This window comes from Stegostoma tigrinum, chromosome 11 (genome assembly GCF_030684315.1).
Source record: "Stegostoma tigrinum isolate sSteTig4 chromosome 11, sSteTig4.hap1, whole genome shotgun sequence".
In the NCBI taxonomy this organism is placed as follows: Eukaryota; Metazoa; Chordata; class Chondrichthyes; order Orectolobiformes; family Stegostomatidae; genus Stegostoma; species Stegostoma tigrinum.
Genome location: NC_081364.1, coordinates 65,940,342 through 65,952,586, shown reverse-complemented (window position 1 = coordinate 65,952,586; position 12,245 = coordinate 65,940,342). Strand labels below are relative to the sequence as shown.

Below are 12,245 nucleotides of genomic sequence, written 5' to 3'. Positions count from 1 at the left end.
TCAGGAAAAGTACAAATCAGCTAGTAGAATTTTAAATAAAGGTACGGATAACTTGTATGTGATGAGACGGAGACTGTCCACAGTAAATGAAGAACGTCCACTAATAGATAAAACAACTGAAGAACAGATGTTTAAAGAAATACTTAGTGCAGTACAGAATGAGTTTCTAATCCTGAAAGGGAAAAGCCCCACTTCACAGGATGAAAAAGAACCATAGACAACTAAAGAGATCAGGGATAGCATTAAACCAGAAGAAAGGGCTTACAAAAATGCCATAAAAACACATTCCCTGCCAAATGGGAAAGATACAAACGATCACAAAGCTGGTTTAGGAAAAGGGATAATGACAAGAAATTTGCAAGGGACGTCAAAATCAATAAAAAGAAATCTTGTACAATTGGAAAGCAGGTGGTCAGGAGCAGTATTCATCCACGAGGGCAACTAGGAATGGGCAAGATATGCTGGCCAGCCAACGACGCCCACATCCCACAAATGAATAGGAAAAAACAACTAAAGACGTTTTCTTTATTCATTAATGGTATGAGGGCATCACTATTAGGCAGCATTTATTGCCCAGAGTCACCCACAATGCACTGGGTCTGGAATCACATGTAGGCCAGACCATGTAAGGATGGCAGTTTCCCTCACTAAAGGACGTCAGTGAACCAGATGGGTTTTTCCAACAATTGACAATGGATTCATGGTCATAGCTAGATTCTAATACCAGATATTTTATTGAATTCAAATTATACCATCTGCCACTGCAGATTTCGAACCCAGGTCCCCAGAATGTTATCTGAGTCTTTGGATTAGCAGTCCAGCGATAATACCACAAGGCCACTGCCTTGCCAACCAGTGAGGGTCCAACAACTCAAGGACAGCAGCAATTTGCTGAAAGTAGGGAAAGTGTCAATGGCTGGGGGGAAATGGCTGAAGTGCTGAATAATTACAGAAATTACTGGAGAAAATCAGAGACTTTGTTGAAGAGTCACTGGAATCGAAACATAAACTTGGCTTTCTTCCCACAGACTTGCTGAGCTTCTCCAGCAATTTCTGTTTTGTTTCAGATCTCAAGCATCTTTAGTTCTTTGTTTTAATTATGAACAATTACTTTGCCTCAATATTTACAGTACAAAAAGAGGATAGCTTGCTGAAGTCCTGAGGAAATTAATAGTGGATCAGGTCAGGGACTGAATCAAGTTAACTTAAGTAAACAGCAATGAGGAAATGAATGGACCTAAAGAATGACTAATTCCCAGAATCCAAAAGTTACCATCCAAGGGTGTTTTAAAAAAAGAAGAGCACATTTATAGGTGCCCTGACCATAATCTCTGAGTTCCCTCAATACAGGTGTCAGAGAACAAAGAAAATTACAGCACAGAAACAAGCCCTTCAACCCTCCAAGCCTGCGCTGATCTAGATCTCTATTTAAACCTGTCACCTGTTTTCCAAGGATCAGTATCCCTCTGCTCCCTGCCCATTCATGTATCTGTCTAGATACATCTTAAATGATGCTATTATGCCCACCTCTACCACCTCAGCTGGCAGCCCATTCCAGGCACCCACCACCCTCTGTGTAAAGAACTTTCCACGCATATCTCCCTTAAACTTTTCCCCTCTCACCTTGAAATCGTGACCCCTAGTAATTGAGTCCCCCACTCTGGGGGGGAAAAGCTTCTTGCTATCCACCATGTCTATACCTCATGATTTTGTAGACCTCACAGGTCCCTCCTCAACTTCCTTCTTTTTAATGTAAATAACACTAATCTACTCAACCTCTCTTCAAAGTTAGCGCCCTCCATACCAGGCAACATCCTGGTGAGCCTCCTCTGTGCCCTCTCCAAAGCATCCACGTCCTTTTGGTAATGTGGCGACCAGAACTGTATGCAGTACTCCAAATGTCATTGAACCAAAGTCCTATACGACTGTAACATGACCTGCCAACTCTTGTACTCAATACCCCGTCCAATGAATGAAAGCATGCCGTATGCCGCCTTGACCATTCTATCCACCTGCATTGCCACTTTTAGGGCACAATGGACCTGAACACCCAGATCTCTCTGTGCATCAACTTTCCCCACTGCTTTTCCCATTTACCACATAGTTCGCTCTTGAATTCCATCACCTCACATTTGCCTGGATTGACCTCCATCTGCCATTTCTCCGCCCAACTGTCCAATCTATCTGTATTCTGCTGCATTCTCCGACAGTCCCCTTCACTATCTGCTATTCCACCAATCTTAGTGTTATGTGCAAACGTGCTAATCAGACCATCTGTACCTTCCTCCAGATCATTTATGTAATTCACAAACAACAGCAGTCCCAACACAGATCCCTGTGGAACACCACTGGTCATAGTTCTCCATTTTGAGAAACTCCCTTCCACTACAACCTGCTGTCTTCTGTTGCCCCGCCAGTTCTCTATCCATCTAGCTAATATGCCCTGGACCTCATGTGACTTTACTTTCTCCATCAGCCTGCCACAGGGAACCTTATCAGACGCCTTACTGAATTCCATGTGTGTGACATCTACAGCCCTTCCCGCATCTATCAACTTTGTTACTCCCTCAAAGAATTCTATCAAGTTGGTAAGACATGAGCTTGCCTGCACAAAACCATGCTGCCTATCACTACTAAGCCCATTTTCTTCGAAATGTAAATAGACTTTATCCCTCAGTATCTTCTCCAGCAGCTTCCCCACCACTGATGTCAGGCTCACTGGTCTGTAATTTCCTGGATTATCCTTGCTACCCTTCCTAAACAAGGGGACAACATTAGCAGTTTTCCAGTGCTCCGGGACCTCACCTGCGCTCAAGAATGCTGCAAAGATATCTGTTAAGGCCCCAGCTATTTCCTGTCTTGGTTTCCTCAGTAACCTGGGATAGATCCCATCCAGACCTGCGGACCTGTCCACCCTAATGCCTTTTAGAATACCCAGCACTACCCCCCGCCCCATGCGACTTGACCTAGAGTAATCAAACATCTATCCCTAACCTCAACATCCGTCATGTCCCTCTCCTCAGTGAATACTGACACAAAGTACTCATTAAGAATCTCACTCATTTTCTCTGACTTCTTGCATAACTTCCCTCCTTTTGTCCTTGAGCAGGCCAACCTTTTCTCTAGTTCCCCTCTTGATCCTTATGTATGAATAAAAGGCTTTGGGATTTTCCTTAACCCTCTTTGCGAAAGATATTTCGTGACCCTTTTTAGCCCTCTTAATTCCTCATTTCAGGTTGGTCCCACTTTCCTGATACTCTTCCAAAGCTTCGTCTGTTTTCAGTCACCTAGGACTTACATATGCTTCCTTTTTCCTCTTTGCAAGTCTCACAATTTCACCTGTCATCCATGGTTCCCTAATCTTGCCCTTTCTATCCCTCATTTTCACAGGCACATGTCTGTCCTGCACTCAAATCAACCTCTCTTTAAAAGCCTCCCATGTATCAAATGTGTCATCCATCTGGACTGGAAAATTCTACAATTTAAGAGAGTTAGAAGGAAAACCAGGGAACCGCAGACCAGTTAGCCTAATAACTGTAGTAGAGAAATGTTTAGAGTCCGTAATCAATGCTAGGGTAACTGATTGAATATTTTTAATATGGACTTCCAGATGGCCTTTGATAAAGTCACGCAGAGGCTGTCAACTAAGGTAGAGATCCCTGGGATTGATGGCATATTACTAACATGGCTGGGAAATTGGTTGAGTTGCAGGTGACAGATTAGAGATAATGGATAGGATTGGCTGGATGTGACCAGTGGTGTCCGACAAGGATTTGTTGGGGCCGCTGTCGTTGACAATATTTATTAACGACTTGGATAATGGCATAGAAAATCTTGTATCCAAATTTGCTGATGCTACATAATTAGGCAGCATTGTAGATAGTGTAGATAGTAGCATAAAATTACCAGAGAGTAATGATGGACTAGGTGAATAGGCTAAATTGTGGCAGCTGCAGTTCAATGTAAGCAAATATGAAGTTAACCATTTTGGACTGAAAAAGGATAGATCAAGATACTTTCTAGATGTCGTAAAGTTAAATACAATGACTTCCAAAGTAACTTGGGGGTTCAGGTGCATAAAGGTTTAAAATACCATGAAAAGCTGCAGAAGATAATCAAGAAAGCTAATGGAATGCTGGCCTCGAGAGCTAGAGGATTGGAGTACAAAGGTGCAGAACTTATGCTGAGAGCCCAGTTGGAATACTGTGAGATTATCTGTGTACCACACCTCTGGAAGGATATTTTGGCCTTAAAGGACTCCACTGTCTGTTTAGAACATGATACTTGAACTTCAGGGCTTAAATTATGAGGAGAGATTAAACAAATTAGGCATGTTTTCTCTAGAATTTAAACTGTTAAGGAATCTTCAAGGAATTAACAGGAAAAAACAGGGCCAATAAAGATAAACTGTTACCACTGGTTGGAGATTCTATCACTAGGGGGCATATTTAAACATTGGGGCCAGACTGTTAAGAATTTCAGCACAGAAAGGGTAATAGGTGTTTGGAACAGTCTTATAAAAGTGGCAGTTTCTCCTAGATACCTTGTTAAATTTAAATCTGAGATTAGTGTTTTTTTTAAGGGATATGAGTTAAAAGCAGGTATATGAAGTTTGGCCACAGATCAGCCACGATCTCATCGAATGGTGGAGCAGACCTGAGGGGCCAAATGACTTACTCCTGTTTCTGAGTACTGTGAACAGAGTGATGAGAAATAATCTACCCTGAAAAACTCAGGCAGAGATGACCTGGAGCTGAGATGATTGACCTCCAGCAAATACAGCTATTTTCCTTCTGATATACGTGACACCACCTCACGGAGAAATTTCTAATTGTTCCCATGGTCTGCAGTTTTGCTGCATACCTGTGCCAAGACTACCATGAGGTTAAGGGCATTTACTTTTATCTTACCACTTTTCTTTAGCTCTTGTCCACATTTGTCAACAAACCTCTAATGAGGTTGACAGCTGTGAGGTCCTGGTGGAGTCCAAACTGAGCAAAAGGGAGATGGCTATGCCTTTGCAAGTGCCGCTTCAGGGCACTGTCCGACACCTTCCATCACGTTACTGATCATTGAGAATAGACAGATGGGGAGGTAATTAGCTGAGGATGGGTCACCAGACCCAAAACATTAACTCTGATTTTTCTTCACAGATGCTGCCAGACCTGCTGAGCGTTTTCAGCAGCTTTGTTTTTATAATTGGTTGGGTTGGATATGCCCTGCTATTTTTTATATAGGGCATACCTGGGCAAGTTTACACGTTGTTGTGTAGATTGCCAATTTCGAAGCTGTATTAGATCAGTTTGACTAGGGATGCAGGACCACAGGTCTTCAGTACTGTTGCTGGAATGTTGTCAGGGCCCTTAGCTATTGGAGTATCCAGGGTTTTTAACCAGTTTTTGATATCTGGTAGACTGAATTGGCTGAAGACATCTGTGATGCCGGGGACCTCCTTGGATCACATCCACTTGGCACTTCTGGCTGAAAATTCTTGCAGCTGCTTTATCCTTAATTTTGCATCAATGTGCCAGTGCTCATCTCCCAACATTGAGGATAGGGAATTTTACGGAGCTTCCATATGCTGTGGAGTAAGTTGTTAACTGCTCACCACCATTTACAACTTAATGTAATAGGACTGTAAATCTTAACTCTGATCCTTTGATTGTGGCATTGCCTAGTTCTGTCTGTTGCATGCTGCTGCAACGGTTTGACATATAAATAGTTCTGTGTTGTAACTTCACCAGAGTGAGACCTCATTTTTAGGTACGTCTGGTCCTGCTGCTGGCATTCCTCTCTGCACCCTTCATTAAATCAAGGTTGATCTCTCAGCCTGATGGTGATGGATGGTTATGGATATGCAATGGATTACAGGTTGTTGTTGAACGTACTTCTGCTGCACAGCACCTCATGGACTGATTTGAGTTGTTTGATCTGTTTGAAGTCTGACCCATTTAGATTGTGGTACTGCCACATAACAAAATGGATTACACGCCCTGTGACATTACTACTGTACTATTGCCTGCCCAAAAAGAGGGAGGGGATTCTGAAAGTGAGACAAAGGGAGCAGAAGACATTACTTATGGTAGAATAAAGACAAGGGGAGATCTGCAAAACGTTAAAATCAGAGGAACAGAACATTTAAGTGAGTGCACTATAGATTCTTGAGTTTATGCCCCAAAATAGATCAGGTTGGGGTCATAAAGGGTCCAGAAGCCGACTGCAGCATAGTATGTGGACTGTGGGGTTTTGGATGAGTTGAACGTTGTGGAGGATGGGAGGTTAAATAGAAGATTATCAGCTCCTAAAACTGTGCCTGGGATTGGTGTTTCAGCAGGACATGAGCTGAGAGGTAAGAAACAATGGCTCGTGATTTCTTGTATGCAACAATCGATCAGTCTCTGTTTCAAGATCTTATAGTGACCTAACGTGCACAGACTTTTCAAAGAGAAATTTCTGAAATTTTATTCCATCTAGGAAGAAGAACTTCCTGATTTTATTCCTGAATATCTGAGAAACATTATGCTGATTGGAGTATGAAGTGTGTATGTTGTTATCGAATTGGCTGTGTTAGGCATGATAAGTTAGTTTCTCATTATTAGTGGATGAAGACAGTTTTCTCACAACTGATCACTTACCAGTGTGTTTTTCATGAAGGAAGAGAGTGGTATTTCAGTATGGTTTGCTTGAATACTTCACTTAAGCTGCTTTTCTGACAGGTTCCTTCTATTATGGGACAAATTGCAATACCACTAACAGTAATGTGCAATTATTGGAATTGGTTGCCTCTTGATAATTTTCTTAAATTTGCAGCACATTTTGTAATGCGATGTTCTGTGGTGAATTTTGAATTTCTACTTTCTATGCCCATAAGGAAGCATCTTGATATCGGACGATGGAAAGTTATTAGTCCACTGACTAAACTCTCGGCACATCCCTGAACACTGAGCAATTAAGCATAGCCAATCCACCCAGTCTGCACATCGTTGGACTGTGGGAGGAAACTGGAGCATCCAAAGTAAACCCACGCAGACATGGGGAGAATGTGCAAACTCCACACAGACAGTTCCCTGAGGCTAGAAAAGAGGTAAGAAGCCATGGTACAGTTCGCGGGAGGGGGGCAGAAGTTGCAGAGTGAGATTCATCCAGCAACAGATTGCTAATTGTTTTGTCCAGTATAACCAGTTGTGGATGTCAAAGGTCAATAGCACAATGACAACTTGCTGATTATCATCTGGACAGGTCAGCGGCTTTAGTGTTTATAAATAAATATGAAACCACTGGACTACTGAAGGAGTGGATTTTGCATCTTCATCTTCCTAGACCACAAAGAAAGCCACTTATTCTCTGTCACCAGTTGCTGTAAGGAATTGCCTTTAACCGGCGACTAAAAGATTTAATAATGAATGCACTTTTCACCGTGTGGTTCTTGTGAGAGGTGAAAAAAATCTGGAGAAGGAGATAGGAAAAGAGAATATCTTGAAGCAAAGGGAAGATCTCATCGTTTCTGTGGACTGGTGCTAAGATAGTTCAGTGGTTAGCACTGCTGCCTCACAGCACCAGAGACCTATGTTCAATTCCACCCTCGGCTGACTATCTCTGTGGAGTTTGCATGTTTTCCCTGTGTCTGCATGGGTTTCTTCCAGGTGTTCCAATTTCCTCCCACAGTCCAGAGATGTGCAGGCTAGGTGGATTGGCCATGCTCAATTGCCCGTAGTGTTCAAGGATGTTTAGATCAGGGGGGTTATTAGACAGATGGGTCTGGGTGGGGTGCTCTGAGGGTCAGTGTGTACTTGTTGGGCCAAAGGGCCTCTTTCTGCACTGTAGGGATTCTATGAACTATGTTTCCCAGTGTTTTTCTCCTCTGCCCTTGACATCAACATTTTTTGTTTGTTTGTTTGTCTGTCTGAATGTGTGTGTATGGGTTTTTAAAATGGGGATAGTGTTTAAACCATTGATTGTTGACACTTCTGTCTACTTGTGGTTTGAACTTGTTTATTTACAGTAAACAGTAGTTCTTGTTACGTACAGAAAACTGGTCAATATATTCTGTTTTACCTGATTCCATCAGACAGATAGATTAACAGTTTTTGCATGCTTTAATGACTTAAAGTTAGCATCGAGCCTGAGTGTAGTGGGGCTTGAGAATCAGCACACTTTACCAAGTGGGCTATATAACTGAAGAATTATAATCACCTGAAAACCTTGACTGTTATTTCTCTGTCTACGTGCTACTAGACCTGCTGAGTATTTCCAGTCTCCAGGATCCGCAATGTTTGCTTTTATTAAATGTTCGGTAAGGTTTGCTTGCTCACAGGCTGCAACTACAAACTTCCCAGATGTCAGTGTCCTTAAATAGACCAAATGTTATTTGTATACAACGCATCAACCAGTGTCTGAAGCTGCCTTGTGCATTATTTTCCTTTGTCATATTCGCTGATTGATATTAAAAATAAGAAGCTTCCACAAGCAATTGATGATGAATGGTCAAGATCACATCATGTAGAGAAGTAACTATAGAACTGTCCTTCGGCAGACATCCCTTTGTATATACTATGTCTGGAAGTATTCATTAATTCACATGCCTATCTGCAAATACATTTAATCTTAAAGCTTTGATCTTCATAATGTTTAATTGAAATCAGTCAGCTGTTCTGTAATGATACACAATACATTTAATGCTGCCTGTTTATAATGTGCAGTATGAAAGAGTTGCCACAGATTCCCTTTGTGGTTAATAATTTTCCCAGTGATACTGGTAACATTTTTTTTCTGTAATTTCTTTGAACCGTCCTCCATTTTAAGATCATCTTCCTTAGATACTTCTTGGCCCAGACTTGTCCCCCCTGGGATTTTCTGCTCCTCCTTCACACAATCTCAGATTCCTTATCTTTCTGGTGCTGTCTGATTCAGTTAAACATTATGAAGATCACAGGCTCAAGATTAGATGTGTTGGTTTTGGGTATAACAAATAGCACACTGTGTGAATATCATTTATTATGGCAGAGTCCTTGTCTGGACCCTGTATAGTTTCATCTTAACAGATGATGCCTTTATTAATGTAAATGGAAAAGGTGCAAGGTGCAGTTGTGTGACTTAAGCCAGGACATGCAGAAAATAGTTCGAAAATAAGCAATTTAGTTTTTCCTTGTTTATGACCAATCTGGTCTGTCGGTATGTCTGGGAGTATTGTGCATTGGTCCCGAAGGAGTAACCTACATGAAGGTTATTTTTGTACATACACTCCTGGCTGTCATCCAACTAGCAGAAGCATTTGTGCTCCTAATTTACTTTATAATTACAAGTGTGGAGTCATCAGTTTCTAAGTTATTGCTTTGCTTCTGGCAAGCAGTGACTGAATTAAGGTTAGGGTTTGGGTTGGTCCCGACTTCTCGTAGTTGTGTTTTGAAGTTACTGATTGCAACCCATTGTTTTTCCATTGTTGAGCTATGGGTGGAGCAACTGTAGATTTCATAAAGTGGAGAAAACAGTATCTTTTGCTGTCTGATAGAAGGCCTGCTTAAAAGCTACATGCCAGAAATTCTCAGTGCAAAAAATAAGCATTGTTGTGGCTTTAAGTATGTGAAAGACAAAGCCAGTCTGAGACTAAACACTGTTTTATTCATATAGTAAAATGTGCCGGAGTGCTTCACAGGAGCATTATCAGACTAAAATTGTAAGTGAGCCGCGTAGAAAATTTAGAACAATAACGAAAAGCTTGGTCAAAAATATAGGTTTGGAGAATGTCTTAAAGGAAGACAGAGCTGAAGAAGCAGTAAGATTAAATGAGGGAAATTTACGTTTGCTTCCTAAGCAGTTGAAGGATTTAAAATTGATGTGGAAGTGGTATTGGATAAGGTATTTGTGCTTATGTTTGGAAAGGCACTGGATGAGATGCATCCAAGGATATAGAAGGAAGTGAGGGTGGAAATAATAGGGCCATTCCCTCCATAATATAGTCTAGTCTTCTCAATCAGACTCTGCAGTGCTAGCTTTACAACATTACACATTGTCAGGGCTGTGTGTGTCTGATACTTACAGGGTGATTGCAGTGGAAGAATTCTACTTAGGATAGGGTCCAAATATTCCTCTCATGCTACAGCTTGCAAGGACTCAGAACAGTGAGCAAATATTTAGAAACCCTTTGGCATTACACAGGCCCTCATGAATACACTTAAATAATTATCCCTCCATCTGTCATTTCTCGTCCTTCATGTTAGTCTATGCCCTTGTGTTTTCTTTTTCTTTTTCCCTCTTGCCAATATTTGGTCAGTGTTTTAAAGCCACTTCTACAATCAAGATTGCAGAAGTATATTTGAGCTGACCGTCCACATGATATCATTTTTAAAAGCATTAATAAGAATCTTGGTACTAGGCCATACAACCAGAAACAACTAAGTTTGGTTTTGATCTGTGCTAAGCTATCCATTTTTGGCTTTATTAGCCCTGGATCAAAACATTTGATGTAAAAATTCTCTAGATTTCTGCCTCTGACCATTACAGAGTGAATCCTCTTGGTAATGAGGAAATCATTGATGTGAGTGAAATAGGAATCAGCCTGGCAGTAAAGTCAAACATCTGCATCACTTCTCACTACCAAGACTCGAATATATAGAAATACCATGTAAGAAAGCTGAAGTAATGACTGGATACCAGCATGAGGTAGTGTATTTGAGAGAGGATGGGAGACAGTGACAAAGAAAGTGAAAATATTTATAAAGGAATGCATTTTAAATTGTTAAAATGTTGTCAGAGCTTATTGGCCATTGTTTGATACAGTAATTCTTATTACGTATACAGATATCAAAAACATTATTTTCTTTCTTGACTGGAATTTGTGATGAAGAGAGTTTAGTTTGAAAGTCTCTTGCATAATCAGAGTATCTAAGGAGCTAATGGGCCATTTTAATTTTGGACAAACTATTCCAATTTCTTCTTATGGCATGTAGGTCTAAAGAGCTCACTTTAAGGCAGAGGAACAGAGAACTACTGATAAGAAACCCTTTGAGTGAATCCCCTTTCAATTGAAATAGTTTTCTTAAAAAAATTATGGGATTTAGGCATTGCTGACAACACTGATATTTATTACCCCTTATTGCCTTTGAGTTGGTGATGGTGAGCTTTCTCCTTGAATACAACAGAGTGGTTTGGTCACCTGTTTCAGAGGGAAGTTACAAAACCACCACATTGCTGTGAGTCTGCAGTTACTTTATAATCCAGAGTGGGTAAGAATAGCACAGTTCCTTCCCTAAAGGAGTTGGTGAATTAAGCTGAGTTTTTAATGACAACATCTTTGATACTGGCTTTATATTCCAGATTTATTTAATTGAATTTCCCCAGCTGGTGTTGGAGGGATTTTGTCCTGTCTCCTAATCAGCAGTGCACATCCTTAGCTGATTAGGGTCCACTAACATAACCACTACGCACATTGTGCCTGTTATGTTCGGATAATACTCTGGTTTTGGACATAAAAGTATAGGCACTCCTTAACAAAGCTGTTCAAAGAGTTTCTGCTCCTGGAGAATGTGGTTCATCATTTTGGCTATCCTTGTATTCTGGACCTGAAGATGGGGACCAGGCAGCATGGGGATGATGCATCTGAGGAGAAGGCAGCACGACAGATAAAAAAATGTCAGCTGAGTACCTCTGGAGCACTGGGTGTGCGAGTGTGCGGAATGCAAGTAAGTGACTAAGTTAGCATCATAAAAAGTAGCCTACCATTCAGTTTGACATGAATTATTTTGTTTATCTGCTGCTGAAAGAAACTTAACTTTCCCGTCATGGAGTTCAAACTTTTTTTTAAAAAAACTGTTGAATAGGTAAGAAATGAGTGTGCAATGCATGAAGTACCAGGTACTTGTTGGAGTGGGATAGTGGGGAAGAAGGAAAGCTGAGGTGACAGAGTTTTGTGTTCGCGTGACAAGAGTTTTGAATTTACATTAAATGATAGGTTTCTAATTTACATTAAATGATAGGTTAAATGATCAGTTAAGCGCAAACTTAATTTGCAGGCAGGTGGGTGGTGTTAATAGGTGAATATGTGCTGTGTTCCAGTATGGAATACTCCAGACGTTATACAATTTAATAGAGCTACAGTAAAATCCCTCTTTAAATTCTTTTTAATCCTTTTGTTACTAAGGCCAACTTTGATTAAATCTTTTTGATTTTGATTTTTTTTCTCAAACTAGAAGTGAAATTCTCCTGGTGTCTCAAACAATGTCTGTCCATTGACCTGTACCATTTTAAGA

General features: G+C 40.8%; 1 protein-coding gene across 2 annotated transcripts in view; it reads left to right on the top strand.

The window, feature by feature from the left end:
• Positions 1-12,245, top strand: part of ip6k1 (inositol hexakisphosphate kinase 1) — an 83,286-nt gene that overhangs the window by 59,374 nt on the left and 11,667 nt on the right. For both annotated transcript variants that reach the window (XM_048547514.2, XM_048547515.2), the window contains one exon: positions 11,503-11,678. In XM_048547514.2, coding sequence (XP_048403471.1) covers positions 11,503-11,678 — 176 coding nt within the window. The remainder of the gene's footprint in view (positions 1-11,502; positions 11,679-12,245) is intronic.